This window comes from Gekko japonicus, unplaced genomic scaffold (genome assembly GCF_001447785.1).
Source record: "Gekko japonicus isolate JY-2015 unplaced genomic scaffold, Gekko_japonicus_V1.1 scaffold266, whole genome shotgun sequence".
Classification (NCBI taxonomy): domain Eukaryota; kingdom Metazoa; phylum Chordata; class Lepidosauria; order Squamata; family Gekkonidae; genus Gekko; species Gekko japonicus.
In genome coordinates, this window is record NW_015166428.1 from 120,317 (window position 1) to 142,279 (window position 21,963).

At 43.9% G+C, this 21,963-nt stretch overlaps 1 protein-coding gene across 1 annotated transcript in view; it reads right to left on the bottom strand.

The window, feature by feature from the left end:
• LOC107110938 (NAD(P) transhydrogenase, mitochondrial-like) overlaps window positions 1-21,963 on the bottom strand; it is a 117,456-nt gene that overhangs the window by 73,567 nt on the left and 21,926 nt on the right. Inside the window, 6 exon segments of the mRNA XM_015411792.1 lie at window positions 4,314-4,447; window positions 5,702-5,889; window positions 6,789-6,877; window positions 8,964-9,051; window positions 17,862-18,079; window positions 21,356-21,585. Coding sequence (XP_015267278.1) covers window positions 4,314-4,447; window positions 5,702-5,889; window positions 6,789-6,877; window positions 8,964-9,051; window positions 17,862-18,079; window positions 21,356-21,585 — 947 coding nt within the window.

Consider the following 21,963-nt stretch of genomic DNA (forward strand, 5'->3'; position numbering starts at 1 on the left):
GGATGTAAACCTGAAGACAGACAGGCAGATAGAGGTAGGCTGATGGTTGCCTGGAAAGGACATAGGGTTGCCAACTCCAGGAAGGAAACTTCCAGGATATTTTAGGGATGAAGCCTGCTGTGGGTGGGGTCTCAGGAGGAGGAGGAAGAGGGGGACCTCAGACAGATACAATGCCATACTCCCCACCCTCCAAACAAGCTGTTGCCAGTCTCCAGGTGACAGCTGGAGAGCACTTAAAGCTCTGGTGCTAATTCAAAGTGTTACAATGTATCGACAGAGTAGTGTTTTGGAAAATCTTTAGGAATTGTTTGGTGCATTGCCAGCTTTAGGTATGGAAATTCCTGGAGATTTGAGGGGTGGAGCCTGGGTAACAATTGTTGCCACTCTCCAGGTGAGGGCTAGAGATCACTCAAAATTACAACTGCTCTTCAGGTAGCACAGATCAGTCCCTCTGGAGAAAACAGTGGACTCTATCATTATACCCTGCTGAGGCCGCCACAGCAAACTGACACTGTTTGCCCAAAGTCAGCGCACTCTCCAAGAGCCTCTTTCTAGCTCCCATTGTATTTATTTCCACAACGGGCCTTATTTCTAGTTCTTAATAAAGCAGTTGAAAATAAAATAAAAATTCTGTGTGCCGCCTAGACCACTTCTGCATCTCACCAGTAGTACACGCAGCACCAGCTGAGAAACAGACCACCTGCCCTAGAAGATCCCGGAAAAGATGGCGAAAAGATCTCCTCTAGGCTTAATACTTTATTTCATAGGATTGCTTCCTGTGCTGCCTGCCTTCATTTCTGTATGGTACTCTTCTTAGTCCATGTTCTGTTTCCAGGACAGAACAAAACTTAGTAACATGCTGGGTGGGAGAAACTAGATGTCCAAGATGATGCAGGAGCACTGCACCTACCATCCAAAGTTCAATATAGCGTGGGTATTTTGAAGACTATGTACTTCATGCATTTATTAATTTCTCACCTTGAGAAATTTCGTGGATTTTAGACCCTTCATATGACACCACCATAATGAAGCTACAGTGACCCCTAGTGACTTCAGATATGGGTGTTAAGCTCTGAGGAGTTGGGGAAGGAGAAAACAGAGGTCAAGAAAGTCACTGACTTTCCTAGGAGGCAAGCTTCTCTGTAAAAATGCATCTCCACAGGACTTGAAGAAACACACCATTGGGCTTTCAAATGCAGACAGACATGGAAAAAGTGTTGGTTTTGTTTTTTAAATGAAAGCATATGCAACCCCTGGACAATGCTAAAGAAAATTTGATGAGACAGGAAGTGAAGTCATAAAGCATCACTCTGAGTAAGGGTTGCCAGGCCCATCTTGGCAACTAGTGGGAGACCGGGAAGACATGGGGGAGTAGCCATCTGCCAAAGCATGACATCACGTCCGGGAAAAACTGTGACATCATGCCCCTATAGGAATCACACCATCTGCCTGGTGGCTATTTTTTCCCCTCCCACCACTGCTCCAAGGACAGTGAGAGATGAAAAGCAGGGGCAGGGAACTTCTGACCCCTGCCGGGGGCTGGCAATCCTACTCTAAGCTAAGCGATGGAGGAGCTCCTCTACTAGTTCAGAAGTAAATCACATGCTTTGCATGCCTAACAGCCAAGATTCAGTCCATGGCATCACCCATTAAAAGAATCCTAGGATAGGCTTGGAAAGACCTCAGCCTGAAATCTACAGCTGGTGGGTCGAGTAAACAGTGCTGAGCTTGAACTAGTTCAACTCTCTGATTCAAAATAGCTTCAGTCAAGAGGTCTTCCACAAGAAGCCAAATAGGTCCTCTCCCAGACCATTTTTGCTTGGGATAACAGGGCCTCATCTGGAGCAGGAATGGAACACAGGAGCACACTCAAACCGTGTATGGATGTGTGACTATTCATAGAGTGGGTCAACACCTAGAAAGACCACTGGTTCACCTAACCTCGTATTGCCTACTCTGACTAGCAGCAACTCTCCAAAATCTTCAACAGAGATAACTCCCAGGTCCAGTAACAGAGATCTTTTCTTTTGTACTGAAGATGCCAGGGATTAAACTTGGGACTCTATACATATAAAGCATGTTTGTTACTCTGGAAACATATACTTTATTTGAAGGTTTGGGCTTGATAATACCTCTACACTGAGTTTTAAAAGGTTTTCTCTCTTCTACCTGGAGACAGGCATGAGTGGGGACATGAATGACATCCAAGTACTCCCAAATACTAACCATCAAAGGGATGGTGGCAACAATTTTTCTTTTCTTTTTTTTTATGCCCCCTGAAGGGGATTTTTTATTTGCATTTTCTATAAACTACAAAAACTACAACTAAAAATTGGAAGGGGGAGGGATACTAGAACCCTAACACTCTAACTATGGGAAGTGGGAAAAGGACAAACTAATACAATTTTTCTTTTATGAGCAGCTAAATCAAATAAATAACAATGCCAATTTCCCTTCTCACATAACATTGGGCTTTGGATAGTTCCAATTTCTTGTTAATAAAACTCTAGAGATTAATTCAAGGGTCTCTGTGGATCTAGTTATTTGTAAAAAGTGTGCAGCCACACTTATAAAAACTTGGAAGCATAAAACGTTCAAAAAATGGGGATGCATCTGAATAATAATCTAATTTGTGGTCCCTTTTCTAGTTATACTACCACACTCTAGGCAGTACTGCAGGGCAAATGCAACAGGGGCCCTTTCCACACTCTCCTTTTAATCCATGTTCACTATGGTGTCCTCCAAGCAATTCTGCACTAAAATTGAATTCAGCCTTCTTTTTATTCTGTTTATTCCCCCCCCCCCGGTTCTGCATTACGTTACCTCCCTTCAGTGGCTGGCCCACTTTCAGCCCGTTGTTGCCCCAGGTTTTTTGGATGCTGTTTTGCCATGGACTTAAATCACCTTGACTCAAGCACTGAGAAAATCTGCGGAAAGGACATGGGTTTCAAGAGGAGGAGGCCAGGTCTTTGTTAGAGCTGTGGTTTGTTGATGTTATATTTCATTCAGTGACCAGTGCTTTGTTTTGCAGTTTCTGCACTTGCAGCTCTCCTCATAATCAGTTTGCAGCGCTACAGAAGGAAGCCACTTAGTGGCAGTAGGCAGTTGATCAGGACAGTAATTCAAAGGAGATACCACATCTACTATGGTAGCTGCTAAAAGGATAACTCCTTTCCCATCATATAGGGTTGTCAGCCCCGCACCAGAAAATGCTAGGGGATTCATAGGGCAGTGCCTGGGGAGGGTAGAGTTCCAATGGAATTTATTTATTTATTTATTTAATTTTCGACTTATATACCGCTCTGACCCTGAAGGGTCTCTGAGTGGTTTACACAGCTGTTTATCCCTGCATCACTTTAATTGCATCACTTCTGGGTGACACTCCAGGAATTTACCACAGAGATTGGGGGGAATGTCTAGAGCTTCACCATCAATGCCACTCCCTTTTCTTCCTCTCCTTAAATTAGCAAGGGTGGGGGACTGAGAGTGGAAGAGGTAGAAGACTGTCTGGTGCCACCAGACGAATGGCCAGCCTACCACGATAAGTTCATATTCTTCTTCTCAAAAACTGGCAGGGGGATGAGTAAAGGAAAGGTATGTGGATCTGACATTACAGAGACACTAGGAAGGAATTTAAGGTATTTTCAGTGGTATTGAAAAATGAGAACCTGGCATTCGAGGCTGGATGAGAGTCATGGATGGAAGAGCAGCAGATGGCTGGGGTAGAGAGGTTAAGGCTTTGTAAAAACATTATTTGTGAAGGAAGAGCTGGGGTAACCACTGCTAATTGACAACAGAAGTGGAACTAATGTGAGCAGGTAAAGAAACAAATGCTGGGATTGATCAAGAAGCACCAAATCTGGGAACTCTGTGATCTAGTTGGGAAGCAACTATTTCAGCACGATGTAATAGTCTGAACACATTTGATAACTTAGTGTTTTAATCAAATTATTATTATTAATAATAATAATAATAATAATAATAATAATGTGCATTCACAAAATTAATTATGTATTTTATTTGTATTGCCATCTTTTATTTTACGTTACTATTGCTTGTTCAGAGTTCTGTGTTATGTATGTCTGTTGTACTATCTTTACAGTTTTGTATTCTTTGAGTAACAGGTACCTGGCATCATAACAACCACTATTCATCCCAGAAAAACCTAATTTAATCTCAGAAATGAAAAAAGCTCTAGGTGGGAGACCACTTGTGTACTCCAAGGATGATGATCTGGTCATATTGAGCAAAAGAGAAGGATAACACACTTTATTCTGGGGTATCAAAACTACCACAGTACTCTTTGTACAAACCTTGTGAATGTGAAGTTCTCCAGGATGGGTGGTCTCCACATTGCCACCAGCCTCAGCAGCAAGATCTACGATTACTGAGCCATCCTTCATGGACTCGACCATACTCTTGGTTATCAGGATGGGAGCCCTTTTCCCTATAGTACATTGCAAAAGAACAGAAAACAAATACTGGATTTCTCATCCCCTCAATAGCTTTATATGACACATACTCTTTTACAAAGCCCAAGAAGATGCAACAAAAACACAAGATTTGAGATTAAACATAATTGGGAAATAGTGATGTTCAATGCTTCGCCTCACCAACAGTTGTTTTTTTTTAAAGGACTTTCCATTTAAATAATAAGAACTTGTTTTCAGCTATGACAAGGTGCCCTGACCTGTAGCCCAGCCTAACCTGTTTTCATCAGATACTGGAAGCTAAGTAGGGTCAGCTCGGGTTACTATTTGGATGGGAGACCAACAGGGAAGTCTGCAGAGGCAGGCAATGGCAAACCACCTCTGAACATCTCTTGCCTTGAAAATTGTATAGGGTCACCATTAAGTCAGCTGCAACCTGACAGCACAACCTAACAACTAACAACCTAAAACCTCTTCAGGTTGGGCATGGATCTTTCCCTGCCAGGCTGATTTTCCCATCCATGATCTCACAGCTTCACCTCTACCCACAAATTGGCTGGGAAGGCTGTAGCCTTACTTAGAAATCTGGAGCCCTACCACTAGTAAAAAAAGGTTGGCTGTGATCCTTATGGGGAATGATTTCTTTTGCCACAATTCCTGTATTTCTTCATATTTGGTGGAGGTGGAGAGGTTGTTGGCCAGAGGTAGGAACAATGCAAGTGAAGGCTTGATGCACCATACAAGTAGTGTTGACAAGTCACACTCGAGAGAACCCTGCTGTCTCTTTGGCACCTTTTTGACTTGCTTACTGAAGTTCTTTTTCTTGCACTTTGCACAAGTCTTCAGAGAAGGAGAGACGGTGGTCTGAGACCCTCTTCCTGGTTCCCTCTACAAAGTGACTGATTGCTCTTCTCAGAAGTCTGGCACAAAATGAAGCCTTGGCACCTCTCCCCAATGTGTTCTGCATCTTGTCTCTCAGAGCTAGGCTTTGGCAGATTCTGCATGAATCTCTCTTCTTCTGTTTCTCCAACCCCAGTGCAAAGTGGGAGAGAGAGAGCAACCCTCTGTGAGTGCTAAAGAACTTGGGGAAGAGGAAAGCTCTTGCTGTGCTCAGCAGACAAAAGAGCCTCCCAAGTCCCAACCCAAGATCCCCGTTGTTCCCAGAGAACTCAGAAGGGGGGTAGTTTCTATTAACATGGGACTGCACCGACTCCTGATTAGGATTGTATTCTTCTAAGAGTGCCTACAATTCTTATAAAGTTATACGGTACCTGGAATAAGAGCAGTGCTAATAACAATATCCACGTCTTTACACTGTTTGGCAAATAATGCCATTTCTGCCTCAATAAACTCCTTGGACATCTCCTTTGCATATCCCCCGACGCCTTCTCCTCCTTCAGCCATGTCAACTTCTAAAGGCTCTGCACCAAGGGATTTGAACTGTTCCAAAGCCGGGGGCCTGCAAGCAAAAGGCAGACAAAACCGGACATTTTCCAGGCTGCAGATAGTTGATGACACCAACAATACACACTTTGTAATAAATTACAGAGGGGTAAATGTGTGTCAGTCACTTACAGCAAAACACAAAAAGGAATCCAGGCTAATGGATTCATTATGTCATGAATCTGTAGGGCTTCTGTCCCCTGGACTTTCAACAGTGAAGAAAACAAGAATTGCCACACCAGTAGGCAGGGAAAAACAGGTGGAAAAATTATTTAGTACTTATGGATCCCTATGTGTCTCACAATTCGCTTCATCATAGAATCATAGAGTTGGAAGTTTCAAGCAAGAAGAAGAAGAAGAGGAGGAGGAGGAGATTGAGGGGTTTACAGTCTCCTTTCCCTTCCCCTCCCCACAACAGACACCCTGTGAGGCAGGTGGGGCTGAGAGAGCTCTTTCGAGGGCTGCTCTTGAGAGAACAGCTCTGAAGGAACTTATGACTGACCCAAGGTCACACCAGCAGCTGCATGTGGAGGAGAGGGGACTCAAACCTGGTTCTCCCAGATTAGAGTCCGCGCTCCTAACCACTACACCAAACTGGCTCTACTACACCAAACAAAACCACTACACCAAACAAACACTTTTCCATTTTACTCCTGCCTGACTCTCAATTAATTTCTACTGTGCTTGAAAACATGGTGGTACCAGTGGGATTGAGAAGGGGGAAGCATAAGCACCCTCTCCCCTCATGCTATGGTGGGGAACTTGCAAGTGTGCATCTGACTGATGGTTCTTTGTGGTGGACAAACAGACTTGGCCCCCAGCCTGGGTATTTCAACCCATTGTTGGTTGGGTTTGGACACAGTGTGGGCTGCAGATGGGTGTGGGCTCAGTTTGTGTTACAAAAAGTTACCATACCTGGTGTCAAATCCTCGGACAATGGCTCCCATTGATTTGGCTGCTCCAGCTGCAGCCAAGCCTGCCACACCCCCTCCAATTACCAGAATCTAGAAAGAAAGGAAGAATTACAGGAGTAGCACTATTTAGGAGCCCAATTCACCACACCAAGGAATGTGGAATTCATCACCACCGGATGCAGTGGTGGCTGCCGCTTGCCTTAGTGGTTTGAGGCTACTCTGGTCTTTGGAACAGTAGCCATGGTGGCTAAATAGAAACTTGTGGGTTCAGAGGCAGTGTGCTAGTTGCCAGGGACAACACCAACTGGAAAGCTGACCTCTGTACCCTGCTTGTAGTCCTTCTAGTAGCATCAGGTCGGTCTCTTGGGGGGAAAGAGAACAGTGGCTTAGAAGGGCCTTTGATATGATCCAGCAGAGCTCTTCTCAAGTCAGGTGCAACAAGAGAGTGGGGTCTCCCATATGTTTACGTATAAGTATAGTTGAAGGAATTTTAGCAGAGTAGCAGAAAAGCTGCACCTGCCAAAGCTTTCTCTTTGACACAGTAATAATAAATGATAACCACTAGGTTTCGAGTCTTCTATTACTGATTACTGCCAACAAGGTGTAGTGGCTAGACTTTTGGACCAGGATCTGGGAGACAGGGTCTGCTTCCACACACATTGAATAATGTACTGTCAATGCACTTTAGTGACCGTTTGCAAGTGCATTTTCCTTTTCTCACTGGAAAATCCAGTTGAAAACGATCACTAAAGTGCATTGAAAGTGCATTATCCCACAGTGTGAGAAAGCAGCCCCAGTTACAATGGAACTGTCATGTACTTTAACTTGGCAGAATGCCTGATTTTGAACAAACAAGTAGTTCTGCTTCCAGTAGGCTTTCTTTTTGGCTGCCAATAGATGTTGGGGATTTTTTTTTTTTTAAGTTTGGTTCTTTTTTTTAACAATTTTATTTTATACATAAGGCAAACAAAGAAAAAACAAACATACATACAACAAAAAGGGGACTCAGTTTACAACATTATTGTGTCTGTTAAATTACCTCATACATTGACAAATTGTATTTTTAATTTTTTTTCTTTGTTTTTAACTAAAAAGATAGTTGTAGTTCATGTTTCCTTGTACTTCGGTTGTATGTCCAGGGGTCATTTCCTGCAGGAGTGCACCAGAGCGGAGCTCCGGCAGTAAAGAGCCTAGGGGGCGGGCACAGGCAACAAGCCCCATCCCCTGCTCCCAGCAGCCCTCAGTCAGAGCAAGAAGCAGCCAGGTAAGCTGCAGAGCCCCCCCCCAGCCCCCCGGTCCAAAACAGTCCAGTGGCACCTTTAAGACCAATTTGTATTCAGGTACAAGCTCTCTCTCCTCTGCGAGGACAGATCTGCACGTTCCCCCCCTCCCAATAGCTAGCAATCCAAAACAGTCCAGTGGAGCCTGAGCGGTGGGTGTTGCCATCTGACACACTTCCGGTGATGTCAGGGGGTGTGGCATATGCAAATATGTTATGCTAATGAGCTATGCTAATGAGCTCCTGCACCTCTTTTTCTACAAAATGACCCCCATGTATGTACATATGATTTATTTGTTGGTCTCTTCCATCCAATTGTAAAATCTTGACCATGTATTCTCAAAGTTTATTTCATTTTGTCCTTGCAAAATTAAAGTTAATTTATCTATCTCTGCAGTTTCAAGTATTTTATTCATAATTACTTCTTTTAAAGGAACCTCATTTTTCCTCCAGTATTTGGCATATAATATTCTTGCAGTTGTCACTACATGTACAATAAGATAAGAATCTTGCTTTTTACAATTTTCTGGTAATATATTCAATAAAAACGACTCTGGTACATAAGGTATTTTACATTTTAACATTTTTTGTAACAATTCATGAATCCAAGACCAATATTTTTGACTCTATCACATTTTTTTTTTTAGTTTGGGTTCTGAATGTGTGAGGTGCTAGAAAGCGCAGATGAGTGAGTGCTTGGAAAGAGCTGGAATTGGGGGCCTGCATTGATTCCATCTTGGTAGCACAACTGCAATGTAAACTGCCATATATTTAACGTTTTGTAAATATGTTAACATTTGTATACTAGCAAAACTAGTTCAGCGCAGAGGCAAATGATATGAGTCTCAACGGTTGTTTAAACATTCACTCCAAGGGAAATCATGTTACGATACATACCTTTGCTGGAGGAACCTTTCCAGCTGCAGTAATTTGCCCAGTGAAAAATCTTCCAAAATGATTGGCTGCTAGGACTACAGCTTTGTACCTAGAAAGGGGGGGGGGGAGAGAGAAAGCCAAAAGGTACATATTGGCTCATTACCATGTAGCAGGAATAAATTTCTACAAACTTACAGAAAGCAATCAAAGGGACAATTAATAGGCAACCGAAGAAAACAAACTGCTATATTGCAACTCTAGCAAATAAACTGCCTAAGTGAAAAAATAAATTCAGCTGTCATAACAATTTATATCAATGCTTATAACATACTTGCAAGTGCCTAATAGAAGATTATTTTGGGGGGGCGGGAGACATACTAAGGGTGTGGCATAAGGTAGAGAATGAAATGTTTATTGCAGTCCTGTTAACCTTGGCTGATGTTAAGAATGGGGGTCAGCTCTGGCCCGTAGCTAACATGGGGCCCACGGGGCCCGGCCCCCTACTGTTTCTTCTGGGCCCTCTCCCTCTCAGGCTGCCCCCGAAGTGCTTCAACTTACCACCTGCACTGTACTTTCATTTAATTAGCTGGCAGGCCCCCCGAGGTCCCCTCCCAAAGAAATCCCTAGCTACGGGACTGGGTCAGCTTAAAGTGAAAGTCTTCCTTTTGGATTTTTTTTTTGGGGGGGTAAGCCTTATACCATGGACCGGTTAAACTAGTCCCCACTGGTTGCACAAGTAAAAGCTAGTAAGAGTATGCTATCCTCATCCAATGGCCAAAGAACAAGGTTGAAAAAATAATAAAATCAGGAATGGTGACAACATTTCCAGTGCATCCATAGAAAGTGTGTGTGTCTCCCCCAATCACATCACCACCTCTTGGCAGTCACACCTATTAGATCGCGCTAACAAAGGACTCGCAGAGATTAAAGCACCAATCGCTACACAGCATCTAACTCATGGTTGATGGCAATTTCCACCTTCACAATCAGTACTTTTTAGTCTGACTCACAGATCATATGTGAATCCCATCCAAAGTATGGAAATAACATTAGGACAAACAAGCTCTGGAGGTATGGTGAATGTGTTTGATCCCTAAATCTTTTATCATTATAGCTCCATTGAAGTCTTTGTATTCCTACAGGCTGGCTGGTGAAAAGACAGACAAGAGTCTTGTTGTACCTTAAAGTTTAACAGGTTTTTATTCTAGCACATGATTCCATGGACTACAAACTGCTTTATCAGATGACTCCGAACATGCTCCATTCTTATTTTATCAAGGACAGTGCATAATGTTTGAGGGTATTGCTGGATTTATAAAAGTCCAGTGGCTCACTACAGTGGTATCAAGCTAAAAAAGTTTAGCTCGGATGTTCAGTCCTTTGGGCTTCAGTAACCATGTAGAAACTACTGTTGGGCTTGTGATTATGTTTGCGAAATCCAGCTTGGGAAATTCCTGGAGATTGGGGGGAACTGTGCATGATGAGAACAGAGGGCTCAGCGGGGACATGAAGCTTCTCCAAGTCTTCTCTTTCTCCTAAACGCTATGATATACCATAGAGTTTGCTCTCTGAAGTTCCATTTCCTCCAGGGGAACTGATCTCTGTAGCTTGAAGGTCCGTCGTGATTCCAGGACCATTCCAGTCCCCACCTTGAAGATGCTAACCTTATTTGTGATGAAGTACTGAATCATAATTTCTATGATTGTAAACTTAGTTTAGAATCATAGAAATGATTCAGTACTCCATCACAGGAGGGACTGAGTGCCCCTTTCCAGTTCCAGTAACGAGATACAAACATGCAAGAGAGAAAATGGGGAGAGTGGGAAGAACATGAAAATCTTTCTTCTAATTTGATGAGGGATCAGGCCAGCCTGATAAATAAAGGCATATCTAAGGCTGATTGGATCAGCTTGGCAGCCTTTATACTGGGTTTGTTCCAGTTCTTTGTACAGAGAACATGAAGTTTAATTTTTTTTTTTTTAAGTAACATGGGGGGAGGAAGAGAGATACATTCTGGAAAGATGCTAAGGAAATCCACAGCCATGGATGCTACCCAAATATTCCCAACGTAAACATTCTTTTGAAAGCCAGTGCAGTGTTTGCCTTATTTTTTCCACTTTATACAGGGTTTACATGATCACTAATTAGCAAGGGATTCCCCGTTTTATATAGTCGAGGAATAATTACAGCTGTGTCTGCACTAAATCTGTCTACAAAATCATGTAACTGAAGCAGTGCGACTTCATGGACAGCTGTGGAAGTATTTATTTATTTATTTATTTATTTTTGGGATTTATATCCTGCCCTACCTGTACAGCCCAGGGCGGCAAACAAGCGACAATTGCCGAGAATAAAACATAAGTTACATTAAAACCTCAATAAATACAACTAAAATGGTGCTCAACAATTCATTTCCAAAATTCATTTAAAATTCAGTTTAAACATTCAAGATGGACGATATCCCTCACTGGCGGCCGACGATAGAGAACGCAGGAGCGCCAGAGTAATGTTCCTCGGTCTGGGCAACGTCTACTCCCCCCCCAAGGCCAGGTAGATGGTAAAGCAGTACATGGTGACAGATGGAAATCTTTGCGGGCTCCCTGCCAGGGATGCTAAAAAGCACTGTGGTTCTCAATCAAGTCCTCTGGCAGCAAGGCCAAGTGCCTTCTCCCTGGTACCAGTACGGCAACTTGCAGAAAAAAGGAACCTATTGGACCAATCTCCATTGCACTTCAGCACCTCCATGGCATGTGGTTAGAAGATGCAAATGCAGCTACCAGTCCAGTGGAGATCATGTGGCAAAAGGTGCAATAGGGACCCTTCTGACCATATAAAACTCCTGTTTCTGGCCCAGGCCTCTCCCTCAGCTATTCTCAAAAACTATAGTAAGTTGGAAGTAGGTCCCTCTTCAAAAGTTTGAGAACCATTGAGTTGGAGGATGTTTGGGCTGTGAACAGACTTTGCCTTTGTACAGAAAACAAGAAGATGCACTTCAGAAAGAGGTCCGACGTTAAGGGAAAAGGTTAACATGGGTGATTTCTGCAGCAAATTTTTGTATAATGTAAAGCTAAAGCATTCAGAAATGTTCCCCATTTGGAATTTTGTTTTCAAATGGTATGCCCCCCTGAGCCTTTCAAATAGGGTGGGGGATTTTAAACAAACAAAGGAAGGAACATAACATGCAAAGCAGCTTCAGTCTCTAGGGTCTGATGATGTAAGTACTCAGGAATCCTTATCGCAGAGTTAGGAGATGACATCTTCTATCTGTAATGCAGCAGAGGCACCAGGGTGGTTCAACTCTACTCCCTTGTGGACTTCCACAGACTATTCACAATGATACCTAGGGGCCTCCCAGCTCCACAACACCTCTGCAAACCAGAACTAACAAGACTGCTTGTTTTCACATTATTATTTTTACACAGAAGCAAATCAGAATCTTTTGTGTGTATAAGGCAGTGCAAGCTCCAGACTCTGGAGAGCCCTTGGGCATGGCTTCCAAAAGAGCCAGGGCATAGAAACATTCTTTCATACTGATTTCTTGGGTACAAAGCCAGAATGGTGGCCATGATGGGTTGGTGAGGCAAGGACCTCTCTTGGGGCCCTACAAATACCAATTTCTAGCCTCTTTCACAAAGTCATATGTTATGTCCACTGACCGCCACCAGGGGCCAGCGAATACTCCTGCGCTTGAATCTGTACAAACAATAGGGACTAGGCTCCTAGTCTCTTCGCTTGGGAACCAATAGGACCATGGCGGGAGATTTGAACCCACCAATCGGACCTAGGGGGTGTCCCCCAGGTGTGCATATAGTTGGCCACCCGGCCAGTATTCTGTGTTCTTGTTGTGTACTAGTAAACCATGCTGATCACTGCATCCATCTATGTGGTTTCTACATGCGTCTAACCCACTACACTTCATCATAGCATACTGATTACACCTGTGTCATATCAAAAATTGCCATTACTTTCTCAAACACCTGTATAAAAATAAGAAGCTGAAGTAACTTTCCCCCCAGGGCCAGTTTGGTGTAGTGGTTAAGTGCGCAGACTCTAACCTGGAAGAACCAGGCTTGATTCCCCACTCTTCCACTTGCACCTGCCGGATGATCTTGGGCAAGCCATAGTTCTGTGAGAGCTGTTCTTGAAAAAGAGCAGTTTCTGTCAGAGCTCTCTCAGCCCCACCTACCTCACAGGGTGTCTGTTGTGGGGAGGGGAAGGGAAAGGAGTTTGTTCCGTCTGACTGGGAACCCTGACACTCTGAGACTCCAAGTGAAGGGCGGGGTATAAATCCGATCTCCTCCTTCTCCTTCCTCTTCTTCTTCCCTTCATAATTGTGTGTGTGTGTGTGTATGCAGGGTAGCCACTTCATGCATTTGCTGAAATGGACTCCAGGTAACAAAACGTATGCTAGAGCAAAAAGTAATTATTAAGGTGCCAAAAACATCTACTTAATTTTTTTTGTAGAATCATAGAGTTGGAAGGGACGATTTTCGGAGGCATCTGGATCGAGGCGGATTGGCAGTGCAGTTGCTGTTGGACCTGTCAGTGGTAGTCGACACAGTCAAACATCAGCTACTGATTCACCACCTTGCCGATACTGGAGTTCAGGGGCTCGCCTTACAATGACTTGCATCCTTTCTCCAGGTCTGGGGACAAAGGGTGGCACTAGGGGATCAGCTGTCCTGAAGGCATCCACTGTTGTGTGCAGTGCCCTAAGGGGCAGTTCACTCCCCAATGTTATTTAACATCTATATGCACACCCTTGCCCAGATTGCCCAAAGACATGGGATTGGGTGTCACCAGTATGCAGATGACACCCAGCTCTGTTGTTGGACGGCCAGTCTGACTCCACACCGGAAGATCTAGACCGAGCGTTGCAGACTGTGGCTGGTTGGCTTAGACTGAGTCATTTGAAATTGAATCTGATGGAGGTCCTGTTCCTAAGTCAAAACGGTCCAGGGGTAGGGATTCCACTCCCAACCTTTGATGGGGCTCCGTTAGGAGCTTGGGAGTGCTCTTGGATGCCTCAACAATGGAGGCCCAAGTAGCAGCCACTGTCAGATCAGCTTTTTACCATCTTTGGCTGGTTAGGCAGCTGATTTCCTTCCTCGAACATAACGACTTGGCAACAGTGATCCATGCGATGGTCACCTCAGGACTGGACTACTGTAACACTCTCTACATGGGGCTGCCCTTGTCTCAAATCTGGAAGCTGCAGTTAGTGCAGAATGTGGCAGCCAGGCTGTTGATGGGTATCCCCATGTGGGAACACACCCAGCTGGTACTGAAAGCACTATACTGGCTGCCAATAACATACCGGATTTGTTTCAAGGTGCTGGTTTCAACCTTTAAAGCCCTATAAGGTCAGGGTCCGGCATATCTGAGGGACTGCCTTTCCCAACATGTTCCCCAGAGAGCACTGCATTCAGGGGCACAAAATCGGCTAGCCCTCCCAGGCCCCAGGGACGTCAGACTGGCGGCAACCAGGACCAGGGCCTTCTTGGTGGCTCCATCCCGGTGGAATGAGCTCCTGGAAGAGATCAGGGCCCCGCGGGACCTTCTACAGATCTCCAGGACCTGCAAGACGGAGCTCTTCCACCAGGCATTCGACTAAGGTGCCGCACTACACACTGGGGGAGTATCCCTGTGCCCTGGCTTTCCAACCTGTAACCTGGGTCCTATCATCATGGTTCCTAGCCTGTGCTCGCCGCATAATAAATGAGAACAGCACTGGTGTGAAAGTATTGACATCCAACAGTCACCTAAACTATGTTATAAAAACTGTTGTGCCTGTTGCTTGAGTCTGTTCCAGCGTTTTATGTGTTTATGTTTTAAATGACTATTATTTTAAGTAATTTATATGCCTATGATAGGTTTTTTATTGTATTTAATTGTATTTTATGAACTGTTGTAAGCCGCTCTGAGCCTGCCTCGACGGGGAGGGCGGGGTATAAATTAAACAATAAATAAATAAATAAATATCTAATCCAACTCCCTCCACAATGCAGGAAATTCACAAATACCTCCCCCTCCACACACCCATGCCCAGAAGATGACAAAAAACCTCCAGGATCGTCAGCCAAACTGACCTGGCAAAAAATTGCTTCCTGACCCCAAAGTGGCGATCAGTATTTTCCTGGGTGTGTAAGAAAGGGCCACAAGAACTAAGCACTTATGCAACCTGTCCTCCCTCTCATGATCTGCCTAACTTCACAGAATCAGCATTGTTGTCAGGGTCCGCTCTAACTGTCAGGAAGTTCTTCTGAATGTTTAGCTAAAAACTCTTGTGATTTAATTTCAACCCGTAGGTTCTGGTCCGACCTTCTGGGGCAACAGAGAACAACTCTGCGCCGTCTTCTATATGACAGCCCTTCCAGTGCTTGAAGATGGTGATCATATTACCTCTCAGTTGTCTCCTCTTCAGGCTAAACCTAACCAGCTCCTTCAACCTTTCCTCATAGGACTTGGTCTCCAGACCCCTCACCATCTTCATTGCCCTCCTCTGGACATGTTCCAGCTTGTCTATATCCTTCTTAAATTGTGGTGCCCAAAACTGAACTCAGTACTCTAGGTGAGATCTATCCAGAGCAGAGTAAAGTGGTACTTTGCGTGATCTGGACACTATACTTTGGTTGATACAGCCCAAAATTGCATTTGCCTTTTTAGCTACCGCACCATATTGCTGACTCATGTTCAGTATATGGTCTGCTAAGACCCCTAGATCCTTTTCACACATACTGCAGCCAGGTCTCCCCAATCCTATAATTATGCATTTGATTTTTCCTACCTAAATCCTGACCTTTACGTTTATCTCCTGACTCTGCCTTCTATCATATTTGCTACCCCAAGCGGTTGTTCTCCCAGGATAATGTGATCCATATAATCAGGTCCAGAATATGTTACTGCCATCTTATAAGCCTTCGATTCAAACCTAATCCTAATGACTATAAATTGACTGAAAAACAGTGACAACCCTAGTTATTGTAGGAGCCTTTATCTTAATATTAAAGCACCAGAAACAGAACCCTCATGGAAACAAAGCCGGCTCAACTGATGGTCTTGTGTAGATTGATCTAAACTGTCTCTTGAGAAGATCTTTCTTCTTATAGCCAAGGTGTTTGGTGTAGTGGTTAAGTGTGCGCACTCTAATCTGGGAGAACCGGGTTTGATTCCCCACTCCTCCACTTGCATCTGCTGATGTGACCTTGGGTCAGTCACAAGCTCTGGCACAGCTGTCCTTGAAAAAGAGCAGTCTCTGTCAAGAGCTCTTTCAGCCCCCACCCACTTCACAGGGTGTCTGTTGTGGGGAGGGGAAGGGAAAGGAGTTTGTAAGCCGCTCTGAGACACCTTTGGGTAGTGAAGGGCGGGGTATAAAATCCAATCTCTTCTTCTCTTCTTCTGTACCAGAGCTCCAGCAGCTCAATTCAAACCACCTTTACACAAAATAACTGATTTTAATGGGACTTAATTCCAAACAAGTATGTGTAAGAGTGAAGCCTCAATATCACACAGACTATATCATGAGCCAAAATGACTTTGAGCCAGTCACTGCCATTCAGGAATAAACACATTTTGAATCAATCCACATTTGGAAATGATTTCAAAGTTGCAGTATTTTTTTTAAAAAAGCAACCAAACTGGTTTAAATGCTGCACCAATTATGTTCAGAGCCTGCATCTTGAAATAGTTTAGAATTCATTCTACTTCATATCCATCCAAATCAATTTGGTCAAGATACCAAGCCAGCCTTGCCAATTCTGGCACTTGAATCCTGGGAATTGCATATCTGAGGGGATGTTAATCTCTCTTGCCATGGTGCTATGGAGATAAAAGAAGCTTTGTCTATCACACAGCCAGTCCAGGTTTCTGTGAGCCCAATTTTCCAACTCATTATACTAATTCATTAAACAAGTCCATCTTCCCATACTCTTGGTTCATTCCCTTAGCATCTTTTAAAGTTCAAATGACTAGCCTACTGGTTCCCAACGGGTGCATTGGTACCAACAAATATGTCAGTTAGTGCCCACTTGCTTTTTCTGCAAGCCATCTGTTCCCCAAAGCAAAGAAGAGAAGAAGAGATTGGATTTATACCCCACCCTTCACTACCAAAAGGAGTCCCAGAGTGGCTTACAATCCCTTCCCCTTCCCCTCCCCACAACAGGCACCCTGTGAGGTAGGTGGGGCTGAGAGAGCTCTCTTGAGAACTGCCCTTGAGAGAACAGCTCTGAGAGAATTTGTGACTGACCCAAGGACACACCAGCAGCTGTATGTGGAGGAGTGGGGAATCAAACCAGGTTCTCCCAGATTAGAGTCCACGCTCTTAGCTACTGTACCAAACTGGCTCTCAAAGAGCCAATCCTGGCTTTCCTTCACTTTTTTGAAGTAGGGGGTAGTTCAGAAGAGCCTGGAAGCATGACATCTTCACTGTGTCTGCAGGGAGCATCCATTCAGAAACAGCTGCTCCCATCATTAGGAGGAATCAGATGATTGGCTTGGAGCTTCCTAAATATTTTGTAGAATCTTCCAATGTTTTAGGTGAACGGGCCAAGCCCCTTTGGCAGTCATTTTGTGATTAGTCCCACCACTATCCTTTGGAAGCCATTTTGTTGTGGTGCGCATTAACTTTTTAAAAATTCCCAAACTCGCAGGTTCAACAAGAACAAACTGGTACTAAAGTGTTTTTCCTCCACTCTGGCAATGCTAAGAGGATGATTGTTTTAGTTCTGAAGTAATAAAAGATTATACCAAAAAGAAGGCATCTGTATTTAATTAACTAACTGGTGGCTTCTCTTAGACTTGTGCTGTTTGCAAAATAGAAACCCATTGAGAAGTGTGCAGACAGGATCATGACGGGTACATTAAAAAATAAACTCCTACCAAAGTAACAATGGTAACAGAGATCATATTGTGGATTCTCACCCTGCAATGTTGGCCATTGAACTTAGGGCATCATATCCTTGAGCAATGGTGACTCGAGGAACTTGGTCCATGGCCAAGACAGTGGCTTTGCGCTGAGCAAGTTTGTCCAGGAGATCTGGATTCTGTGCTGGATAGATGAAGCTGACCAGAATCGCCTTCTCTTTCAGCAGGGTTGCTTCATGTACTCCCAATGCTTCATTTAAGACCGGAGCTCTGACCTTATGGGAGAAACCAAATGCTGCATTTTATTGCTTCACTGAAACCAATGTCTCTTTTTCCTAGTTATTTAAATGTAATCTTTTGCAAAACATATAGACGAAGCCTAGGCAACCTGCGGCTTTAGAGCAAAATATGGCTTGATACAGAACCAGATATGGCTCTTTAAAAAGAAAAAAGAAATAAGTTCTATTAGAGTGGCTGGGAGGATGTGAGAATAACCAGCATGTAAAGGGCAGGGCAGGGCAGGGCAGGGCAGGGATGCTCCTTAAAGCTTGCCATAGTCCTGTGAGAAGTCATTTTGACTGCTGCTGCAGGATCACAACCATAAATGGCACAAGGATGGTAATGGTTCCAAGCCAAGGTGGATTTGGGGATATTGTAAGTATTACCTAAAGATGATATTTGCTTCCTTCACCAGACAGAGGAAGAGAAGCAGATTGTCTAACATTGATCAGCAAAATGCCAAAGATGAGAACACCATACGGAACACATGAAGGTGTCTGATACTAACAGTGCAGTCCTAAGCAGAGTTACTCCCCGTTTAAGCCAATGGGCTTTGAAGTGTGTAACTCTGTTTAGGACTGCATTGTAAATCCATCAGGCCTAATACTGTCTACTCTGGGTGACAGGACAAATTGCCTGCACATCTTCCTTAGGCGCTAGTCTACAGATGACTTGAGAGCCAGTTTGGTGTAGTGGTTGAGTGTGTGGCCTCTAATCTGGGAGAACCGGGTTTGATTCCCCACTCCTCCACTTGCACCTGGCTGGATGACCTTGGGCAGGCTTAGTTCTGATAAGAGCTGTCCTTGAAAAAGAGCAGTTTCTGTCAGAGCTCTCTCAGACCCATCTACCTCACGGGGTGTCTGTTGTGGGGAGGGGAAGGGGAAGGAGTTTGTAAGCCACTCTGAGACACCTTTGGGTAGTGAAGGGCGGGGTATAAATCCAATCTCTTCTTCTTCTTCTTCAAAATGGTGGGGGACCATGGCTTAGTAGCAGAACATCTGCTTGGTGTGCAGAATGTCCCAGGCTTATTTCCGAGCATCTGCAGTTAAAAGGATCAGGTAACAGGCATTGTGGAAGAGCTCTTATTGAGAGTGACTTGGCCTGGAGACCACAGCCTGTGACCCAAGAGAGCCTCTGCCACTCAGAGTAGACTACTGACCTCGATAGATCAATGGTCTGACTTAGTGGGAAGGCAACTTCATGTGTTCACATGAACACATGAAGCTGCTTCATAATGAATCAGACCACTGGTCCATCAAAGTCAGTACTGTCTACTCAGACCGGCAGAGGCTTTCCAGGGTCTCAGGCTGAGGTCTTTCACATCTCTTCCTACCTGATCCTTTTAACTGGAGATGCCAGGGATTGAACCTGGAATGTACCACTTCATATTGCAAGTGAAGTTATTACATGTTTCAGTGCTCCTGTATGGAGAACATCCCTGCACATAGGATATTTTATGTCACAGAGAGGACAAGAATAGATCTCCCTTTTCCAAAACAGTTTTCTTCACAAAGAACAGAAATTTTCAGAGGTTTGTCCATCATCTTGATAACTACCTCTTGCAAATCTTTGGGGAACACAAGGTCCAGTTGGGATCATTGTGCTTCAGAACTTTGAAGTCCTATTGTGCTCATGTCTTTACGGATACATCCAACAAAGGTTTATTCAAAGTATGAGCTTTGTTGGTCTCAGGGCTCTTTTTGTAGAAAAAGCCCAGCAGGAACTCATTAGCAAAATAGGCCACACCCAACAGCAGAAACTCATTAGCATATTGGGCCACGCCCCTGCCAGCACAGCTCATTAGCACATTAGGCCACACCCCCATGTTACCAGAAGTGTGGTTATCCAGCCACACCCACCTTTTGCTTGTTATTCTGTTTACCTTGTTTGTTGTCAAAACCCAGGGCCTTTTTTTTATAGCAGGAACTCCTTTGCATGTTAGGCCACACACCCCTAATGTAGCCAGTCCTAATGAGTTTCTACTGTTGGGTGTGGCCTATTATGCCAGCCGGAACTCCGTTCCTGTGCGTTCCTGCCCAAAAATAGCCCTGGTTGGTCTTAAAGGTGCCACTGGACTCTAAATTTGTTCTATGTCTTTACAGAAACACTCTTCCTCATAAAAGATAAATATATATGGCATATTTGCATTATGGCTGGTAAAGGTAAAATTGTCAAGATATGGAAAATTTACTTAGAAATACAAGAAATAATGCAGAAATACAAGAAGCAATGCACCATCTAGCCTGGATTAACCATTTTTATGTTCTATTGATGTTAATGAGGAATTGTGCTTAATCCACTCACATTAAAATCAGGTTCTATTAATATTTATTTTGTGGTAGGGTCTGAGTGAGTCACTGCTCATTTCTTCAGATACAGCTAGAATTGTGAGCAATGTTCCCTCTAAGCTATGGAGTCTTGTGAGAAAAACTTCTACTTTGTGAGCTACTGGCATTAAAGTTGTGAGCGAGCCATTTGGCTGCTGCATAAATTAGTTTGCTCTGGAGCCACCTCTCCTGAGCTAAGACAAAAATGTGTGAGCTGGAGGCTAAAAAACTGTGAGCTAGCTCACACTAACTCAGCTTAGAGGGAACACTGATTGTGAGTCCATCTGTCCTATATATTGGAAGGTGGAGTGATTTCAGATGCCAAATGACATTAGCAGGCAAATGTGATACACAGAGGTAGTAGGCGTGGAGAAATTAGCATTGGTAATGGTGAAGAAGTAAGCAGTGACTCACAAAAACTCATCCCTTACCACAAATTTTGTTAGTCTTTAAGGTGCTACTGGACTCTTTTCTACTGCTACAGACACACTAACATGGCTACCCATCTTGATCTATTAACACTTATTGTAGGTTCCATGGAAACTAAAATGGTATTTACTTCTGAGTAAACATGCTTAGGGAGGCATTGCATAGTTCTTACTTTGAGCTGGATGAGTCCTAATGATGAGACCAAAGGTCATTCTGGTCCTGCATCCCATTTTTCTGTAGGGGCCACCAAAATCTCCCTAGAAAACCTACAAGCATGGTATAGAGGCCAAGCTCTCCCCCGATATTGCCCTCTCACAGCTATTATTAAGAGTTACACTGCTTTTGAAAGGGAAGTCCCAATTCATCCATGGATCCTCACTTATCCTCCATTAATTTGTTTGATCCTCTCTTGAAACCATCTAAGCTGAGCTGGCTGCTAATATCTCTCTGATACTTAAGTGTTCTGCCATGTTCTTATTACCACAGAGGAATCCTTCTTTTCTTTTGCAAAGGTACCTTTAAAACAATATCAGATCCAAACACAGATTTTAGCTCCCCAATTTTGGCTCCAGCCACTTGGTACTGCTCATCAGAGAACTTCGACTCTTCACCAGCTCCATGTTCCAACTGTACATTAAAGCCTTGCTTAACTAAGGCTTGGACTCCAGCAGGGGAAAGAGCGACTCTCTTCTCATTTTTGTATATTTCCTTGGGAACGCCAACAACAAGATCCTTGTAGCGAACTCCTAAAACAAATGAAAACGGACAAAAGAAAGAGTCAAAGTAATAACGTTTACCTAGCATATTGCAAATTTACAGAGTGCTTTGCATGCATCAGAGGTCCTCACAAACAGTCCAGGAAGCCCTACTGGTCCTGCCAATAGAAAACTGGCTACTTTAGATTCATCCCGAGTTTTCCTTCTCAATCAGCTTTGCCCCAAATTTCTTATATTTGGCGCCTGCTGTCCCATCTCCCCTCCCCTCCTCCCCTCTGTTGTTGCTTCCCCAACTCTGACTCTTGCACTCTCATGTAATTATGCTTTAAAGCAGTCTCCATGGTGATTTTTGTTCATCTCTGAATACCTCTGAATTCAGCGCTTTGTTTCTAAGTCCATAAAGTATGG